Source organism: Gymnoscopelus microlampas (genome assembly GCF_963454915.1).
Source record: "Gymnoscopelus microlampas genome assembly, chromosome: 14".
NCBI classification, from domain to species: Eukaryota; Metazoa; Chordata; class Actinopteri; order Myctophiformes; family Myctophidae; genus Gymnoscopelus; species Gymnoscopelus microlampas.
Window position 1 is genome coordinate 48,851,057 of NC_139951.1, and position 22,014 is coordinate 48,873,070.

A 22,014-nucleotide genomic window follows, 5' to 3' on the forward strand; every position below is an offset into this window, starting at 1 on the left:
TTAAAAAAAGCAGAAATAGCAGATCTACAATCTAGTTCTGCTATTTTTACTTGTATAAAAGTATTAAATAAATATGTCAATAATTTCTTTGTATATTTAATTTAGTCATATCTGCCCCTGTGCAATTATCGATTACGAAGCCTAAAAGGCAAACAGAAATATTAGTTTGTATTGATATCGTTCCAATGTTCAGGGGCGACTGTGTTTTGGGGCGAGTGTTCTTGTATTCTATAATAATTAAATAGTCTCTTCTTTTGGGCTTTGTTTTCATAGACCTCAGTGGTGGAAAGTAACTTAAGTACTGTACTTAAGTATAATTTTGAGGTATTTGTACTTTACTTAAGTATTTCCAATTTCCAATACTTTTACTTCTACTCCACTACATCTCAAATATAGTACTTTTACTCTATTACAATTATTTGCCATTTGCCAACTTTAGTTATCAGTTACTTTTCAGATATAAATTATGATATTATGAAACATAACCACTTTAGCCCTATTTTATACCTAGGCTTTTTGAAAATAGCAGATCTACAAGCTCACAACGCGATGCGACGCGTTGTGAGCTTGCAGATCTGCTATTTTCAAATATATTTGCACTTTTGGTACTTTAAGTACATTTTGATACCAATACTTTTGTACTTTAACTCAAGTCAATTTTTAATTCAGGACTTTTACTTGACATAATACTACATTACATTGCAGTATTGATACTTACTCAAGTAAAACATTTGAGTACTTTTTTTTTCCCACCACTGTAGACCTGGTTAAGCATGCATGCGAGAGAAATAAGCAACCATGGTTGCTTATTTCTCTCGCAAAGTCTGGCAACGCGGGTCAGTGGCGCAGCAGACAGACAGGCAGGCAGACCGAGGCAGACAGACGGTCAGACAGACAGGCAGGCAGGCAGCAGTAATGGCGGCTCCCAGCAGGAAGGAGGTGCTTCGGTTCCTCTGTCAGTTCGGAGGATTCATTCTGACCCGCTTCGGCTTCTGGAACTGTTTCAGCATGCTCATGCTGTTCGCCGAGCGGGCCGACGCTAAGAGGTACCGTGTGTGTGTGTGTGTGTGTGTCACAACAACTCTGTCAGACTTAGACAACATGATGATGATGATGCAGGAACAGGGTGTTACACCGACATCGGTGGCCTGTGGAAGAGGGTGACTCCAGGCGTCGCTGTGTTCAGGGGCTACAACTACAACTATTAAATATTATAAATAATATTATATACAGTTATTCTATCTTTTAATATATCGATTAATACAATAATCGAGGAGAGTGTTTTGATCGTTTATTTCTCATGTATTAATGACAATTGTTTTTTAAAACATATATTATTAAACACATGTAGAGTTTACACTGTAAACTTCCTCCAATGAACAGAACGCTCAGACAGTATGACGTCTGGAGTCGCGGGATTATATAGGTCACCAATGTGGTTGTAACGGCTTAGTGGCTCTGTATGGACACATTTACAGTATGTTTACACTGACTGTTATAAAGTCATTCAAGACTTAAATTATACCTCAGTGTTCAGCCTGTATGTGATGCATGTTAGTGTCATCTATGGCCATGGTTCTCAAAGTGGGGTCCTTGAGGGGGTTCCAGGGGGTCCCCAGCTAAATGATAGATTAGGCACCAAATGGACCCTTATGGGTCTGTAACTCTGAGAGTGTACAAATGGAACCAAATGGACCCTAACGGGTCCATTTGGTTCCATTTGTACACTCTCAGAGTTACATTGACATAGATTTCACAATATAAATTGCGGTCCAAGTGATAGAAATGCCATTAAATGGGGGTCCGTAGCCCTAATGCATGTCAAACTGGGGGTCCTTGAAATTAAAATGGTTGAGAATCACTGCTAGAGAGCCGTGAAAATCTTCTCTTATGGTGGTCCCTGGCTTATCTTTTGAAATGGGGGTCCGTGGGGTAATAAGCGTCTATTTGGGGGTCCTTGACATGAAAAAGTTTGAGAACCACCGGTCTAACATGTCAGCAGTATGTTTATATAATATTTAATGTAGTCTAACGTGTCAGCAGTATGTTTATATAATATTTAATGTAGTCTAACATGTCAGCAGTATGTGTATATCATATTTAAATGTAGTCTGTCATCATGAACGTTGAGTGTTCTGTTTCAACCGTTCTAGAGCTTGCTGAACAGGCAGACTGGGCTATATGCAGACAGACATATGGAATTGTTTTAGTTTCAGGCTGTAATTATGAGTCAGAGAATCACTCTGTCATTAATCTGGAGGAGTCAGTACTTTCAAACCACACTGGGTGGAACCATGGACCCCTCAGCTCAGCTGAGAGAGAGATGAATCAGATAGGGACCCCCACTACAGTACATATTGTGTTGTGCAGATAACATTTATTCCAGGATTTCATAGATAGGCTGGTTTGGCAGCACTGTCATCAGTGTTGTGTAAATTAATGATTGTTTGTTTGTTTGTTTGTTTGTTTGTTTGTTTGTTTGTTTGTTTACACATTTACACAATTCTATGAATGTTGTATTCATGTTAATGTTTTCATACATTTAACCACTTAAAGGCTCAAATACATGGTAAACTTGACCTTTTGGCTCTGTACTTGGTCTGCCCTTTTCCCCCTCTTTGCCTCTCTGCCGAAAATTGCTGATCTACAAGCTCACAGTCACAGCGAGTTGTGACTGTGACGTGTTGTGAGCTTGCAGATCGGCATTTTTCTCCCCAGAATGGAGATGCTAGAGTTGAAGTGGTTCATGTACAAGTTCATATCTCACAAAGATGATTTGGTGGTCTTCCCCGTAGTAACTCCGAGGATCCTCTAGGGGTCCCGGACCCCCTGTTGAAGACCCTTGAAGTCCTTTGTAGTGTGGATTTCTTGGGTTTAAAATGCTCTTAGCAGACCTTGTATTGAACTGTACTTTCCTGTGCTTTTTTGTTGCTGCATTGATTGATTGATTTATGTACTTTATTTAGTAAGACATGAGAACAACAGTACATGGAAGTACAAATTCACAATACAAGGTCTACTAAACTGGAAGACTCATTAAGCACTGAGCTTGTTTCAAATGAGTTCCCCACGCACACAAATCATGGTGACATATAAGAGACAGACAGTTATACACACTACTATACAGAATGTCATACAATCAGCTTACAGGTTACTGGTATGAAGAGTGAAAAATATGTACAAGAGAAGAAAGAGAGAGGGGGTAGGTTAAGACTTAGGACAGGGGCCATTTATCAATTGCAGCCTCCTGAAGGTGTATCTTTAGGGCAGTTTTGAAAGTGAGTAGGGTTTTACACTCCTTTACTGCTTTTGGTAGGTTATTCCACATTTTTGATGAATAGCATGAGAACGAGTTACTTCCCTTTGTTGAGCCAAAAAAGGGTTGGACAAGGTTTGTGGAGCTGCCTCTGGTGTTGTGATCATGGACTGCTTATTAGCAAACTGCTAATAAAGTATTCAATCAATCAATCAATCAATCAATCAAACCCATGTAGACTGGAGTGTAAGTTTGAGGTGATGGTCTGTATTTCATCCTATAATGTTCTAATACAGGGGTTCCTTTTCAGGCCAAGGACCCCTTGGCTGATAGAGGGATAAAGCAGGGACCCCCCAATATATATTGTATAGAATATAATCTTTTCATAGATTTCATAGATAGCTTCATAGACTTGTTTGACAGACACTGTCATCAGTGTTGGGTTCATTTTAATGTGTGTTTTCAGACTTTTAACCACATAAACCTCACATACTAAGTAAACTTGACCCACTCTGTACTTGGTCTGCTCTTTTTTCCCCCTACACCAAACCTCTTTGCCGAAAATAGCAGATCTACAAGCGCAGTGTGAGGCGTTGTGCGCTTGTAGATCTGCTATTTTTGTCTAAAGTTCTCCTCAGAGTAGGGATGCTTGGTTGAAGTGGTTAATGTAGAAACCACAAAGATTTGGTGGCCCCCCTGTAGCAACTCTGAGGACCCCCTAGGGGTCCCGGACCCCCTGTTGAAGTCCCCTGTTCTAATGTAATATATTTGAGTCAATCCTCACTGGCAGGTGAGTCGTAAGATACGACAGCAGTGACAACACAGACGTGTGTGTGGGGAGGAATTAAAGGAGAATTTTGGACTAAGGTTTTCTTACCTTTTCTATGACGTTATGATATCTTAGGATGAATGGTACAGTAGAAACATGTCATAAGTCCATCCCGGGTCCGCCACGGCTTAAAACGTGCGCCGATAGGCCTTGCGCTAGATCGCGTATTTTAATAGCTTTATTATTATTTAATAGCTTTATTTTTTTTTAAGCAAAATGTATTCAAAGAGTAGACATGACATTGTATTCACATTTGCAAAGATTGAAACAACTCTTCGGTTTTATATTTTCTCCCAACAACTCCCATCCACCCCACCCCAGTCCTCCCCAACCACCCAACATTTTTCCCCATACCCGCCGGGCCCGTAGCCTACGGGCCGATAAATCCAACTGTAAAGCGCCGATCCCGTAGCCTACGGGCCGTGGTGCTTTTTCCTTTAAAAAAAACAAAAACTTTTTTCAATTTTCTACACGGACCATTTCATTGTAACACCACCGGAAAGCCCTTATTAGGGATTCCGGTTTTGCCGATGTCGTCAGCCCTCATTCTAATGACGAAACTGAAACTCAATTTTCTCCTTGTTTATTTCTTCTCCTCGTCGATCACTGTTTAACATAAACCGTTCTAACTACAACATGGAGGCACCGTTTGACACGCGTTCTTCAGTGGCAGGCAGGCAGATGTCTGCGATGTTTACAAACAGTGCACGGCTCAATTTTAAGGATTTTAACAGGGTCTATGAGGACGTGAAAAAAACAAAAAACAACAATAAAACGTTGGCACTGGTGAGTACATTATGAGATTAACCTCTGGCGGTCAATGTGTTAAACACATATTTTAATATTTATTTTTTATTATTATTATTTTTTTTAGATCTGACGTTCTTGCTAGACGAGATCGAAATCTCGAGATTTCGATCTCGTCTAGCAAGACTTTTTTTTCATTTTTTTTTTTTTCATAGTGTTCTGTCACTATGAACGTCAGATCTCACCAAAAAAAATATATATATATTAAAATACGTGTTTTAAGCTGTGGACCCGGGATAGAGTTATGACATTTTTCTACTGTACCATTCATCCTAAGATATCATAACGTCATAGAAAAGGTAAGAAAACCTTAGTCCAAAATTCTCCTTTTAATTGGCGTACGGTAACTACTAAATTGGGGAGGAAAAGGGGTAAAAAAAAAAAGAAAAACTCAAATAAATGATCCTTTAGTTGTGAGGTTTTCACACAGAACACAAACCACGTTGCATTTTATTTTTCTGGCTTCTCTTCCACCTTTTCTGTGCAGGAAGCCAGACATCCAGGTGCCCTACCTCTACGTGGACATGGGCGTGGCCGTGCTGTGTGCCAGCTTCATGTCGTTCGGGGTGAAGAGGAGGTGGTTCGCTCTGGCCTCCGCCGTCCAGCTGGCCGTCAGCACCTACGCCTCGTACATGGGGGAGCAGGTGCACTATGGGGACTGGCTTAAGGTGAGCAAATGAAGGGACGTAGCGACGTGGCAAAAAGAAACTCCACGGTACGACGATGTCTACGTTCACACATTTAAGACCGGGAACTGGTCCTTTTGTGTCATTTTAAGATTTCTTTGGCCATTCAAAAATAGCAGATCTACAAGCTCATAGCGCGGCACCGAGTGCCGCGCTATGAGCTTGTAGATCTGCTATTTTTGAAAAGATCGTGAACATTTGTGCATATCTTTGAATATTTTTTCTACCAACAGTTTTTTGAAAAAATGTTTTATGTTGCTATAATATCAGTGGTGCTTCAACTTTTCCATGTCAAGGACCCCCCAAAATGATATGTGTTTGGCCACGGACCCCCCATCTCAAAATAAGTTGTTCCAGGGACCCCCAGAAGCACAGATCGGAGTTAAAAAATGTTCGCTTTAAAACATATATATATATTCAAAGATTTGTACACATTTTCAAGATTTTTCAAAAAAATAGCAGATCTACAAGATCTGCTAATTTTTTGGGAATATTTTTGACTAGCCAAAGAAACCTAAAAATGACCCAGATGTGTTCCCGGTATAATATTAATAAATAAAATAAATAATGCCCCAAATATTCACTCATTATGACATGCTCCGAAAATGCACGGTGCTTGTTTGAGGCTTTGTGCCACTTCAGATTGTGCAATATGAGGCGTTGTGAGCATGTAGAAAGTCGTGCAGTGTTTCCCCTATACGCTAAAGCAGTGGCGGGCCGCCAGCCCTTAAATCTGGACGCCACAGTATGATTTTTCTTTTTTTTTAAAATCATGGACATATCCGTGATTGGCAGGTAATGTTTTACGTAAGAAGTGTGAGTACTTCCTCCACCACTGTCTCTTTTGTTATGTATGACAGTCTGTCTATACTACTTGGTCTAATAAAAGTATATTTTCCTAAATCTGGAGACAATTCATATGTAAACTATACATATATTTTCCTGCTCATTACTCTGCACATGTACTATATATAAGTCTTTGTGTTTGAGCACAAATATGCATTTTGAGAACGCCAAATAATTTGGCATCCTCCCCCACAGCTTCAGATTCTGGCCAGGGGAAACACTGCGCATCGTGTGTTTTGCCACTTGACAATTTGACCAATGAATAGTTTTTATAGTGTAGTAGTTTGTTTATTACTTTTGGTGACGCAGTTATGGTCTCTTATTTATTTATTTATAAGTCCTTAACCCATTGAGACCTGAAGCCGATTCTACATGTCTCCTAAATCTCAACAGTTTTCTGAAAAACGTGTGTTTCTATATCAGTGGTTCTCAATCTTTTTCGTGTCAAGGACCCCCAAAATTATATGTATTTGGGCGCGGACCCCCATCAAAATATCTTGTTCCAGGGACCCCCCAGAAGCAAAGATTTGAGTTAAAAATGTTCGCTTTAAAAATATATATATTCAAAGATTTGCACACATTTTCACGATTTTTGAATAGCCCAAAGAGTAAAATAATGCTTTTTAGCTCAAATCTAAAAATGACACAGTTCCAGGTCTTAATGGGTTAAATTGTCACTTTAGAAATGTGCAGATGCTGTTATGGTCCTGTCTACACTTACACTGTATGTTGGTTTGTTAACCGTTGAGTGAGAAAACAATGTTGCACGTTAAGATAATCATTGTTACACACCAGTAAGACTCCCTAATCGGGAGATAAGCGACCGTAGGTCACATGTATACAGAAGAGGGCTGTAACGGCGATTGGTTCCTAGTTGTGTGGGCAATGTATAGTTTTGTTTGGTGGTCTAAGAAATGTGGTGGCAGGCATGTTGATGACATGAGTGTACACATACTGTGTAGTGTGTAGCAATTTGCGTGTTTTTAGGGGCAAAACTGTAGGAGTAGTGGGCAAAAATGTGTTGTGAAAAGCGGCCTGAAGGTGGCGCTAGAAGAGGGCCATGTGAGAAATTAGGGGTGGGGTGTCCGCGTTGCCTTGGCGGACGAATAGGTACCGGCCGCGGCTCCGCGGCACCGAGTGCCGCGCTATGAGCTTGTAGATCTGCCATTTTTGAAAAATCATGAAAATGTGTGCAAATCTTTGAATATCTATTATTTTAAAGCAGACATTTTTTACTGAAATCTTTGCTTCTGGGGGGTCCCTCCCTGGAACAAAATATTTTGAGATGGGGGTCGGCGGCCACATACATATCATTTTGGGGGTCCTTGACATGAAAAAGTTGTAGAAACATACATTTTTCAGAAAACTGTTGGGATTTAGAAGACATTTGTAGAATCGGCTGCAGGTCTTAATGGGTTAATGGACGGTGTCAGGACATTCCACATTTAGGTGGCACAGCAGTAGAATGAGAATTTTCCCGTGTTTGTTCTATGTTTGGGCGATACCAGATCATGGTCTCTCCCTCTGGTATTGTGGCTGTGGGTGTCACTCACTTTGGTGAAGTAGTTGGACAGGTACAGATGTGCCACTTCAAAACTTCACATGTCCTGCCATCGCCAAGACAGTACATTTTCAGGGGATTCCCAGGGCAATAAGAGGGACAAAGAAGGGCATTTAAAATGCTGAATTATTTTGATGATCACTGCTTTTATGATGCTAATTCATTTGAGCAACTGGTCAAATCACCTTTCGCCTCATAATGAGTCTGACACCTTGTTCAACACACATTCTTTTGTTCTCATGTATATGGATGTCTGTTGAAGGGAAAAACGGGGGTGTGTAGTGACAACTTCTTTTCAGGGGCAAAACAGTGCATTTTAAGGGCAGAAAAGAGAGGAAAAAAATGCCTTTTCAGGGCACAATCAGGGAAAGAACAGTAACGTGTGAAGTTTTGAAGTGGCACATCTGTATGAGGGCTCTGTCCCTTTGACATTCTTAAAGGGTAAGACCACTTTGGTAGAGGTTTGGGTTGTGTATTTACCTTGCCATGATGTAACTCCAAAGGTGGACAAGAAATTAAAAATAATTGCTCACATCACCAAACCCAGTACTGTTTTTATTTTAATAAAAATGTTAACTTCCTGTTGATTTTGATATTTTCATTAAGAAGAAAACCTGGACTGGATTCGCGGATCCGGATCTTCAAATAGTAAAATCAGCAGGAAGTTAACATTTTTATAAAAAAAACAAAACAGTACTGGGTTTGGTGATGCTCTATATTGTCTGAATCAGCTTTGTTCATGTTCGTTTACGTGCTAAAAGAGTGACTTTGAGAGATGTTTTACCGTACAATGTAAGTCAATGAGGAGCACATTTTTAATTATCAATTTCTAATCAATGCAGCAATTATTTTTGATTTCTTGTCCACCTTTGGAGTTACATCATGGCAAGGTAACTACACAACCCAAACCTCTACCAAAGTGGTCTTACCCTTTAAATACCAATCCCAGTGATATTTGCTTAACCCTGTCTTCTAGTGTGTTGGAATTAGGTGGGTCATGGCCTTTAGTTTTTAGTGACATTGAGATGTTGGAGAACCAACAGGTGCAGTCTTGCCCAAACATCTTGTTCTTTGATTGACTTTCTTTGATCGCGCTTTGATGCAATTCTTTCACCCATCTAGAATTCAGACCAAATAGGTCATCTCTTCTTCGCTTCGCTTGAGATTACTATAGCGTCAGCTCTGACCTTGACATAATTTGCATGGCTAAGGGTATGTTTGGACCCAATAAGAATGGATTCTGTTTTACCGAGGTGTAATGACAGTTTTATTGGAAAGCCAAGTGCAGGTTAGATTAGATGTCTTTATTATCCACAAGGGGAAATAGTTTTGCTCAGGTCAATGCATACATTCAACGAGACAATACGTAAATAAACACCACAATTAAAACACCCAGCAAAGTACTTCAATTCAAAGTTGAGTTCAGCTGAGTTCAGAACTGAGGGCTTCCTCGACTTGCATTTTGTCCTCACCCGACCCGAGACCAGGAGTGCTGAGTGGTCAGCCAACATGAACAAGAACATATCATTATCATTTCAGGCACAAAATTGTCAAAATTGTGATAAAGTATAAAATAGGGCTCTAGTGGTTTAACCCATTAAGACCTGGAACTGTGTCTTTTTTTGATTTTAGCTAAAAAGCATTATTTTACACTTTGGGTTATTCAAAAATAGCAGATATACAAGCTCATAGCGCGGCACCGAGTGCCGCGCTATGAGCTTGTAGATCTGCTATTTTTGAAAAATCGTGAAAATGTGTGCAAATCTTTGAATATATATATTTTTAAAGCGAACATTTTTAACTCAAATCGTTGCTTCTGGGGGGTCCCTGGAACAAAATATTTTGATGAGGGTCCGCGGCCAAATGCATATAATTTTGGGGGTCCTTGACATGAAAAAGATTGAGCACCACTGATATAGAAACATACGTTTTTCAGAATAATGTTGAGATTTAGGAGACATGTAGAATCGGCTTCAGGTCTCAATGGGTTAAAGTGCTAACCTGAGCTATGTGATACATCCTCTGTCCAATCCATTACACAAAGCTTTTTTATTTCTGAACAATGTTATGCTTGCATATCATCTGGTGATGTCATCGTGCTGATATTGTGGTTGGATAATATTTGCATGTGTCAAGACAAGTGTCACCTGTCACCGTATAACTGGTCATTCCTCTCCTGTCTCTATATAACTGGTCATTCCTCTCCTGTCTCTATATAACTGGTCATTCCTCTACTGTCTCTATATCATTGGTTCTCAAAGTGGGGTCCGGGAACCCCCAGGGGTACTTGAGGGGGTTCCAGGGGGTCCCCAGCTAAATGATGGATAGGAACCAAATGGACCTTAATGGGTCTGTAACTCTGAGAGTGTCCAAATGGAACCAAATGGACCCGTTAGGGTCCATTTGGTTCCATTTGGACACTCTCAGAGTTAAATTAACATTGATTTTATAATAGCAATTGGGGTCCCAGAGATATAATTGCCATTAAATGGGGGTCCGTAGCCCTAATGCATGTCAAACTGGGGGTCCTTGAAATTAAAATGGTTGTGAATCACTGCTACAGCCGTAAAAATCGTCTCTTATGGGGGGTCCCTGGCATATCTTTTCAAATGGGGGTCCGCAGGCTAATAAGTGTCAATTTGGGGGTCCTTGACATGAAAAAGTTTGAGAACCACTGCTCTCTATAACTGGTCATTCCTCTCCTGTCTCTATATAACTGGTCATTCCTCTCCTGTCTCTATATAACTGGTCATTCCTCTCCTGTCTCTTCATCAGGTGCGCATGTACTCCAGAGCTCTGGCCATCGTCGGAGGCTTTCTGATCCTGGCCAGTGGAGCAGGAGAGGTTTACAGACAGAAACCCAGAACCAGGTCACTGCAGTCCACCGGACAGGTGTTCCTGGGGGTCTACCTAATCTGCATGGTAAGAGGCGGGTGTGCGTGTGCGTGTGCGTGCGTGCGTGCGCGCGCGTGCGTGTGTGTGCGTGCGTGTGTGTGTGTGTGCGTGCGTGTGTGCGTGTGTGCGTGCGTGCGCCCGTGTGTGTGTGTGTGTGTGCGCGCGTGCGTGCGTGCGTGTGTCCCTTTGATTGAACACTTCATTAGTCAGAGATTTGAACAGCACAAGGTACAGTCAGACATTAAGGCTAAAAGGATACAAATGTCTTCTAAATCCAAAATTCTATGTATTCCATCTGAACATAGTTTGTTCCAGGGACCCCCAGAATCAAAGATTTGAGTTAAAAATGCTTTAAAACATATATATATATATATTCAAAGATTTGCACACATTTTCAAAAATCTTCTAAAATAGCAGATCTACAAGCTCGTTTTAATGGGGGTGAAAAGAGTTATTTGAGGAGTGGGAACTCCTTTTTCTCTCCATATTTGCTGGGGGGGGGAAGAGCTACTTGTAATCCATGAATAGAAAGCACCAGGGCAATGACAGCTCTCACTCGTACAGAGACCAACAAAGGTGTGTTGTGTTTTAAATGGAATCATCTCTGTGTGGAACCTTTCACATTACAATCATTGAATTATAATCTATTATTACTCCTTGCTCTGCTTTCAACCACTTATCTAACTAGTGTTGGAATGCTTTTAATTTAATCATGTTAAACCATTTCCTCTTTAACGGTCCCATTCCTTTACGCTTTATTAAGACCTTAAGACCGGGAAAGTATCAGTCATTTTTACATTTCTTTGGCTATTTCAAAAATAGCAGATCTACAAGCTCATAGCACTTGTAAATCTGCTATTTAAAAAAAAATTGTGAACATTTTTGCAAATCTTTGAATGTTTTTTTTTTTTTTTTTTAAGCGAACATTTGTAACTCAAATCTTTGTCAAATATGTTGTTCCAGGGTCCCTGGAACAACATATTTTGAGAAATAGCAGATATACAAGCAATAAATAGCAGATATACAAGCTCATAGCGCGGCACGAGTGCCGCGCTATGAGCTTGTAGATCTGCTATTTTTGAATAGCCAAAGTATAAGATAATGTTTAAAGTTGTTAAAATCTAAAATGTCATGCTTTCCTGGTCTTTACACAAATTCATTCATACATACCGCACTGCATTCATGTTATTGTAGAGGTTCTCAAAGTGAGGTCCGGGGACCACCTGGGTTACTTGAGGGGCTTCCAAATGGACCCTAACAGGTCTGTAACTCTGAGAGTGTATACATAGAACCAAATGGACCCTTACAGGCCTGTCCATTTGTATACTGTCAGTCATGGTGGTCCTTGAAATATAAACGTTGAAGAACAACTGGTATTATTATTGTATAGCAGAGTGAAGTCCACATGCTGTACCAGCTTCTGACGGTGGGATATAAAAACATTTGTACAGTCTCAGAGGTCACAACAGTGTGTGACCTCTCAGAGTTATGGGGGGGGCACCGAAGTCTGACGTAATTTACACATCCTTTGTTTGTCTACCTGGTTCGCAGTTTTCCACCCCCGTTCTGAATCCCATAGACGTGTTTAATATCGTGTCAAATAAGAACTGTGTTCCAAAAATAAACAAATGATCCCGACGGTTTGACTCTTATGGATATGAAGCATCAACTGACGGTGAGAAAACGATAGTGTTACTTCCACCGAATTAGTTACATTTTCGCCAGAAACAGACTGTATCAAATAAGTGACTGACTATCATAAACGATACAGAACCTCCTCCCTGACAATATCGCAGAGACAGTTTGTTTATTTTTAGACCACAATTCTTATTTGAGACGATTCTAAGATGACCCAATGTTATTCTCCATAGAGAAATGACTTTACGAACCTGGGGATGAACGAGTGACGTCAGGACCTCTGTACTCTATTGAAATAAAAATAAAAAGTTTTAGAACCACTTATCTAAGACGTAGTACCTTGTTCTCTCCACCAGGTGTACTCGTTGCAGCACAGTAAGGAGGACCGGCTGGCCTACCTGAACCACATCCCTGGAGGCGAGCTGAGCCTCATGCTGCTGGTGGTTGTGTTTGGTGTGCTGGCCCTGGCCTTCCTGTCTGGATGCTACATCCGCCTGGCCTCACAGGTCACTGCTCTATAACCCCACTACATCTCAGAGACACATATTGTACTTTTACTCCACAGCAATCATTTGAAAACTCACATTAACCACTTCAGCCCCTATTTAGACTTTGGCTATTTTCAAAAGATTCAATCCCAAACAGCCCTTCCTAGGGGTATGCCAATATATCGTCCCGCGATATATCGCGATACGTTTTCGTGACGATATGTATCGTTTTGGAAAAAAAAAATATATATATATATATTTTATTTTTACAATCATTATAATCGGGCATGCAAACAGCCCCGAGGTGAAAAGGGTGACAACATGTTGTTTTTTTTTCAGGTCAGGTGTCACACTATTGCCCTATTTGGATTCAAAACGGCTATTGTAGCTGAAAAGCTACAAGTTTGCATGTCTGAATAATGCAAAAACAGAATTATTTGTTTGCATTTGCTTTTTTTTCTCCCCCATATATTTTCATAATAAAAAAAGTGCGTATCGTATCGAAGTTGTGAGCCAAGTATCGTATCGTATCGTTTGGTGAAATTAGTGTATCGGCACACCCCTAATTCTTACACATTTTAGACATATATGATAACTTGTAACTCTAAATATAACGCTGGTAGTGCCTCGGTAACGTTTGGAGTACCGTCCGGTACCGCTGTTTTTTGAAAGGTTGTGGAAAATGTTCTTTTATTTTGGGCAGGGGTCTACATCTCAACACAGCTATGCATAGATATATATATATAAGAACACATCATTTGTCATTTTGTACATTTACTTTTGAATATTACTACTTTGTTTTTTTACTCCAGTACTTTAAACTTTAACATCGCCCGTTTTCAACGTATCTTCATATAATTGGTCCTGGCTAATGTTCATGATAGAATGGAACCATTTTTCTCTACTTGCTCCGTGTCTCATAGGAGGGGCTGTGGACACTTCAGAAACCCGTCTACCAGTGACATCATCATCGTCAGGCAGATTATTTGTTTTCAAACCAGATTAGATGTTTTGACGCGAGAACAACGGCTTCCATCATAGCATGCTAACTGTCCAGCAATAGAAAGCCTGCCGTTTCTATTAGCTTTGATTCCCCATCGATGATGTCACTGGTAGACGGGTTTCTGACCTGTCCACGGCCCTCCTCTGAGACACAGAGTGAGTAGACACAAATGGTAACTTATTATAATGAGTATTAGTGAGGAGCAATAATATAAAGATAGGTTGAAAATGGTTGAAGTCGGCCTTTAAGTACAAATTTGACAGAGAAACTTTCAACTTAGTATTTGAGTTAATATTTGACCATCAGGATACTTTGGCTGAAGTTACTGAGGTTGAAGTACTTTGTGTGTGTGTGTGTGTGTGTGTGTGTGTGTGTGTGTGTGTGTCCAACACAGGTCCTGGCCACCACCCTGCCCCTAGTGGTGCTGCTCATCGACGGGAACCTGGGCTACTGGCACGGTACCCGGCGGGTGGAGTTCTGGAACCAGATGAAGCTGATCGGGCACAACGTGGGCGTGTTCGGGGCCGTGCTCATCCTGGCCACGGACGGTTGACATGTGGGAGGAGTCACAGGTCACGGGGGGGTATCCAGATAGAGGAGTGGGCTACCTGGGAGGTCTGGGGGCTACATCCGTGTTAAACTGGCTATTATTATTATTTACACAATGTCACAAAAAAATAATACATGTATGTTTTGGAAAGTGTGTCTGAAATGAGGTTAAAGGACAACTTTGTTATTTACAACCAATGTTTATGTTTTAGATTGTAATTAAAGTAAATAAAAGATGAGTGTTATTTTTTTTTCATTTACTGCTTTCTATAGTTTTAGCAATTTTCGCCATATTTTTTACAGTGGGCGGGGGCATTCTGTCCGGTGGCTAAATATGTATTTCTTTACATAATAACCCGGCGTTTTCTTTATTATTATTTATAGTAGCTCTTCTAGCCCCCAATAACTCACATCTGACCATCAAAGACCATGGGATCTTTTTTTATTGTGTAAAAAAGGCATATTTAGCCACCGGACAGAATGCCCCCGCCCACTGTAAAAAAAGATTGTGAAAATTGCTAAAACTATAGAAAGCAGTAAATGAAAAAAAAATAACACTCACCTTTTATTTACTTTAATTACAAGCTAAAATATAAACCTTGGTTGTAAAAAAACAAAGTTGTCCTTTAAGTATTGATTTGATATGAACATGCTTGGAACATTTGACATTTAAAGGATCTACACCATGAATTTAAAACAAAAATATTTGATATTTAATATCATATTGTTTATGTCCCTCAAACGTTGTTCAAAAGGTTTCTGGCCTATAAAGCACTTTTACCTGCAAAAAAAAATTGCTGGCACAGTATGAACATATTTTTTTATTTCATTGGCACTGAGAGAGTTAATACTCTTATACATGTAAAGATAGATAAATGTAATCTACACGTTGTAAGCTTGTCGATCTTTTTCAACATGAAAACGGTTATGACAATTATACAAAACGATCTCAAATAGGAGTGATAATGATGTACTGTCTGTGCATATTCAAATCATGTTTACTTTAACCCATTAAGACCGGGAACGCATCTGTGTCGTTTTAGATTTCTTTGGCTATTCAAAAATAGCAGATGTACAAGCTCATAGCGCGGCACCGAGTGCCGCGCTATGAGCTTGTAGATCTGCTATTTTTGAAAAATCGTGAAAATCATTCTTTTACATTTTTTTCCGAAAAAACTTAGGATTTAGAAAACGTTTAGAAGCCGCCGCCGGTCTTAATGGGTTAAAACATTTCAGACCATTTTTCCAAAGCATGCTTTTATTCTTGACTTTTTCACATGTTGTAAAAAAAAAAATAGCCAATTTCACATGGAGGTGCCCAGACTTCTCAGGTGCCCACTTATCCAGTTTTCCGGGTCACTGCGTAGAGTATGTCCTCCACAAGACAAGACAGGCCGAGGAGAGACGGCCTGCGTTGAAATAAAGACACGCGGTGGTTCTGGCTTGTATGTATACCGAAGGAAGTCCTTCATCTGTCCATGTTGTCTCAGGACTGCCGCTTACACTCCCCGACCCGGGGCGGTCGGACATTCAACAGTGTAACTTAATTTATGCTCAATTCGGATGACGGTTATTTTTGGCACGCAACGCCAATAAACGGGGATGTAACTTTAGGGTGGTTTTGTAGTTTTTTTTTTTAACCAGTTCAGGTTAAAACTACACTTCGCAGTGTAGTCGCGAAGTGTAGTTCGCAACTACACTTCGCGAACTACACTTTGGGCTTTGGAAAAAATGTATTGTTAACATTTTTTTTAAAACGTGTCAAACTTTGTTAATTATTTATTTTTAATAGCAGATCTACAAGCTCACAATGCATCACAATGCTATTTTCAAATAGCCAATGTATGTAGGGTTCAATTGGTCAAACTGATTTTGATGCTATATTAACTAATATTGCTGGGGACCCACTGGAAACCCCCCCCCCAAGGACCCCTGACAGCCACTGACCTAAGCAACACAGCTGCGGTTAATCACATCGATCACATGTTTAGATCTATGTGTCAAGAGAACCACTGATTATAGCACTGATTATAGCAGTGGTTCTCAAACTATTTCATGTCAAGGACCCCCAAATTGACACTTATTAGCCCGCGGACCCCCATTTAATTTGGTTCCATTTGGACACTCAGAGTTACAGACCCATTTGGACACTCTCAGAGTTACAGACCCATAAGGGTCCATTTGGTTCCTATCCATCATTTAGCTGGGGACCCCCTGGAACCCCCTCAAGTACCCCTGGGGGTCCCCGGACCCCACTTTGAGAACCAATGGATTATAGCATCATATGTTTTTTCACAAAACACTGTTAGGATTTAGAAGACATTTGTAGAATCTGCAAGGCGTATGAGCTTGTATATCTGCTATTTTTCGAATAGCCAAAGAAATGTAAAAAATGGCACAGATTGAATGGGTTAATGGTATTAGCTGTAGTTGCTTTGTTTAACCGGCCGGCCATGTTTTCAACCGGAACCGGAAAAAACAAACAAACAAAAATCAGCCTCCGGGTCTAAACGTTGATTGTCGTTGCCAGCGGTGCTTTTGCAAGGGGGAATACAAGTACATGCTTCCATTTGTTCAGTTTGTTTTTATATATATATAATTTATTTAGGTTCATGTTTACATTTATTTCTTGTTATGTAATGTTACGCCCCTGACACCCGACACTGGCCGTGGGTATTAACCCTTTAAGACCTGGAACGCAGCTGTTGTCACTTTAGATTTAGATTTAGATTTCTTTGGCTATTCAAAAATAACAGATATACAAGCTCATAGCGCGGCACCGAGTGCCGCGCTATGAGCTTGTAGATCTGCTATTTTTGAAAAATCGTGAAACAATATTTTTTCGTTTTTTTTCCCCCCAAAAACTGTTAGGATTTAGATTTTTTTTTAAAGAATCACCTCAGGTCTTAAAGGGTTAAAGGAGCATTTCACTTTGAAACACGCCCCCCCCCCCTTCCTATATAGAGCACTGAAGTCTGACGTCACTGCCACTAGAGGGCGCTGTTCCACGGGTTCGTGGCTTTTTTTTTTTGTGTTGAAACCCCCATTTGTGAATGTTAGATCACGTCATATAAGGACTGTGTTCCAAACATAAACACACCACCCTGGTGTTTCTGTCGGGGGGGGGGGGGGGGCTCTGCATTGTTTGTGATATTCATTCATATTTGATACAGCCTGTTTCTGGCGAAAATGGAATGAATTCTGCCTTAAAAGTCTTAAGAACTACTACTTCCGGGTCTGATATCACTGTCCCCACAGCAGCCGAGCCGCGTTCATGGGAAATGTAGTCTTTTGGGTCGTTTGACTCGTTTCTAGCGTTTATATCGTGTTACTCTTTGGGTGAATGTGTACATTTACACCTTCAGTCGATGCTTCATATCCATATGAGGGGGCGGCCATAGCTGAGTGGTTAGTGAGCCCGCCTAGGGAGCCAGAGGCCCTGGTTGCCCCAGGTTCGATTCCAGGCCAGGCCAGCATATGTGTCGATGAAATGAAATTTGTCCCTGAGCAAGACTCTTAACCCCTAATTGCTCACAGGTTCTCATTGGAAACAAGACCGCAAGGACTTTCATGAACGACCTGTTAAAAGGAATTATCCTTTATCCTTAAAGGAATTATCCTTATGAGTAAAATCACCAGGGTGGTGTGTTTATTTTTGGAACACAGTTCTTCTATGAAGCGATCTAAGATTCCCCAATGAGGATATCGATACAAAAAGTAAAGCCACGAACCTGCGAAAAGCGCCCTCTACTGGCAGTGACGTCAGGACTTCGGTGCTCTATACATAAACCCATTGTGGTATTAGAAGGACAATATCAGTCACCAGAAGCAGGGACGAGTGTTTTCAATCTTAACCCAGTGGTGGAAAAAGTACTCAAATTCTTTACTTTAGTAAAAGTACCAATACTGCAATATAAGAATACTCTTGTTACAAGTAAAAGTCCAGAAATAAAAATTTACTTGAGTAAAAGTACAATAGTATTGGCATCAAAATTTACTTAAAGTACTTAAAAAGTAAAAGTACTAAATATTTGAAAATAGCAGATCTACAAGCTCACAACGCGTCGCGATGCGACGCGTTGTGAGCTTGTAGATCGGCTATTTTCAAATAGCCTAGGTATAAAATAGGGCTAAAGTTGTTAACGTATGTTTCATTATATCATAGTTTATATCTGAAAAGTAACTAGTAACTGAAGTTTTCAAGTTAATGCAGTGGAGTAAAAGTACAATATTTGCCTCTGAGATGTAGTGGAGTAGAGGTAAAAGTATTGGAAATTGGAAATACTCAAGTAAAGTACAAATACCTCAAAATTGTACTTAGGTACAGTACTTAAGTAAATGCACTTACTTACTTTCCACCACTGGTCTTAACATGGTTAAAATGGAGTTTGAAGTTGCGATGGTTTTGCATTTGGGGGGACGAGGGTGTAAAAGGAGCGGGGGATGGGTTTTAAGTATTTTACATTATATGGTGGGAGGAAATAAAGGGATATTTGTAATTTATCTGTAGTATTGTTTTTATAATATCGCTGCAGCTACAGTCGTTTTGTACGGACCACTTTTTGTATGAAATTGTACATTGCATTGCTTATGGCGTTGTCACACCATGTCACATCCTGTGAACGCACCGGCTTCGAATGCTATCAATGCATTGAATGGGAGATTATCACGTTTTATCAGACCATTGAATGGGCGAGTAGGCGACGAGTAGGCGATACACGGACCTACCCGCGATTTGTCAGACCATTCATTGGGCGTAATCAGGAGCTACTGACCTACTTTGGAGGCGGAGCAGTCCCCACAACAATATTTACCATTCTGTGCCTATCGGTACATAACTCCAACGGCGCTGAGTATAGTCTCAGGCGAGCGTCGCACCGCTCAGGACGGCAACTCGGTCGCTTTAGCTCCCTCGGTGGTCCTTCGCGGGGCTCCAGTTCGCCTGAGACTGCGCGCCTCCGTCATGGTCCGAAACCAAAACAACCAAAACCAAAACTGAACTATTTAAGTCATCTCCGTTGGTAGGTCAGTATGTCTTGATAACACCCAATGAATGGTCTGATAAATCGCGGGTAGGTAAGTAGGTCGCCTACTTCGCCCATTCAATGGTCTAATAAAAGGTGATAATGTCCCATTCAATGCATTGATAGCATCCGAATCAGGTGGTGAACGAGGGTTTTCTGCTGTTCGTTGCTGTCGGGCTGAAACCTTTTATTATATGATACATTATATGAACGTCCTACTCACAAACAACACAGTGTCATACAACACTAGTGAAAATAGCCGATCTACAAGCTCACAACTCGTCGCGATGAGACGTGTATATATAAGCTTGTAGATCGGCTGTTTTCGCCGTTTTTACCACATTGAGTGCCAAAAACGGTCCGGACCGTTTTTCATAATCCAAACGAGGTGTGGCAAAAACGCTTATGACCGTTTTTGGGCAAAAATATATTATTTTTTTTGGGCAAGAATATATATATTTTTTTTTTATTTTTTTTTTCCTTCACAGCACCAGGAGATATGATTTTTCGAAGATTTAGACTCCAATCCACTTCCTGGTTAACTTATGACTTCAAAAGCCTGTATCTCGGCTCCTGTGTACTTTTCTTTTTTAGTATGTATTTTTGACTATTTTCAACTGGCTGCAACTATGGAACGGATTACCGAATGTTTTTAATGTTTTTCCCGGATTGTACGAGACCCCTGTGTGTGTAATGAGGGGATCACCGTGAGGACGGTGATCACTGAAAATATTTTGTGACTACTTGAAAAAGGTCAAAAAATGGTTAAAATTCCAGGCACTGGAGGTACCCTGTTTTGAAAAACCCCTGGCACTCAATGTGTTAAAAACATTGTGAAATTTAAGGTCACAATATGGTTAAGTGTGTATGTGTGTGTTTTTATAATGATTAAACCAATGGAAAGTATTAACAACAGCTTGTGCCTAAATCAATGGTTCTCAAACTTTTTCATGTCAAGGGCCCCAAAATGATATGTATTTGGGCCCCCCCATGTCAAAATATTTTAGTTCCAGGGACCCCCCCCAGACGCAAAGATTTGAGTTAGAAATGTTCGCTTTAAAAAAAATTATATTCAAAGATTTTCACGATTTTTCAAAAAATAGCAGATCTACAAGCTCATAGCGCTATGAGCTTGTAGCTTGGGGCCTTGGGGCCAAGCCAGGGAACCGCTGGAACCAGCAGAACCACTGGACTAGTGCTGCACAATTAATCGAAAAAAGATCGTGATCTCGATTCAGACACCTATGCAATTTCGATTTTAAATTATGGCGTTTTTTTTTTTTACATGGATTTTTTATTTTTATTTTTTATATTTACAAGAGAATCGTGTGAGAATCGTGATCTCAATTCTTATGGAGGAAAATCGTGATTCACATTTGAGCAAGAATCGTGCAGCACTACACTGGACCCACCAGAACCACCGGGTTCAAACGGACCGCTGGAAGCAGCAAAACCACTGGCCTCAATGGGATTGGAATCAGAGACCTGACCACAGAGTACCGTACCGCACCCTCACCCCGGTCACCCTCACCCCGGTCACCCTCACCCCGGTCAAAACCACAGGCCAGGCACCCGAGGAGACAGAAACCAGACAGGTACAGAGGAGCAGAACACACACACACAAACACACACACACACACACACACACACACACACACACACCCTTGAAAGGGACCAATTCCTTAAAACAATTAGATCAGGGGTCTTCAACTGGGGGTCCGGGACCCCTAGGGGGTCCTCAGAGTTACTACAGGGGGTCCGCCAAATCTTTGTGTGATAATGATTTTTTTTTTTACCTTAACCACTTTGAACCCTAGCATCCCTTTTCTGAGGAGAACTTTAGCCAAAAATAGCAGATCTACAAGCTCACTACGCCTCGCCTAGGGCGAGGCGTTGTGAGCTTGTAGATCGGCTATTTTTGGCAAAGAGGTATTGGTGTAGAGGGAAAAAAAGAGCATTGTTTTAAAGTTGTTTTAGTCGTTCTAGGCAGGCATGGCTTAGGGACAGAAGTCGTTTTAGTCAGGCAGGGAATGAGTTAAAGGAACGAATAGACCAACTAACAAGAGACCAGATTACTTTAAAACAGCCCAAATGGTGACTAACAGACACAACAAAAGGGTGTTTGGCATTAAACAAAGAATACAGGCTAACACTAAAAACTGTATTTACTTAATCACCTGCACCAAATGTAATCTTCAATATGTGGGCGAAACACAAAACACAATCGCCACCAGATTAAACCAACATAGACACAATATAAACAACGGCAAGAAGACCAATTTAATAATTGTTCAACACTTTATGACACATGGAATAAACTCCCTAAAGGTCTCTGGTCTAGAACATAACCCCAATTGGACAACAGGACAAAGGCAATATAACGAAAGACAATGGATAAAAAGATTGGGCACAATTTTTCCAGAGGGATTAAA

The 22,014-nt window shown here is 40.6% G+C and overlaps 1 protein-coding gene and 1 long non-coding RNA gene across 2 annotated transcripts; both read left to right on the top strand.

The window, feature by feature from the left end:
- Positions 1–902: 902 nt before the first annotated feature.
- Positions 903–14,968, top strand: tmem101 (transmembrane protein 101). Its single transcript, XM_084079152.1, has 5 exons — positions 903–1,046; positions 5,380–5,560; positions 10,761–10,907; positions 12,875–13,024; positions 14,404–14,968. The coding sequence occupies exons 1-5, from the start codon at positions 916–918 to the stop codon at positions 14,560–14,562; spliced, it is 768 nt and encodes a 255-aa protein (XP_083935278.1). The 5' UTR covers positions 903–915; the 3' UTR covers positions 14,563–14,968.
- A 518-nt stretch (positions 14,969–15,486) lies between these two features.
- LOC311060832 lies at positions 15,487–20,495 on the top strand. The gene is made up of 2 exons (XR_014602328.1): positions 15,487–15,537; positions 15,761–20,495. It is a non-coding gene; the product is annotated as an uncharacterized lncRNA (long non-coding RNA).
- Positions 20,496–22,014: the final 1,519 nt, after the last annotated feature.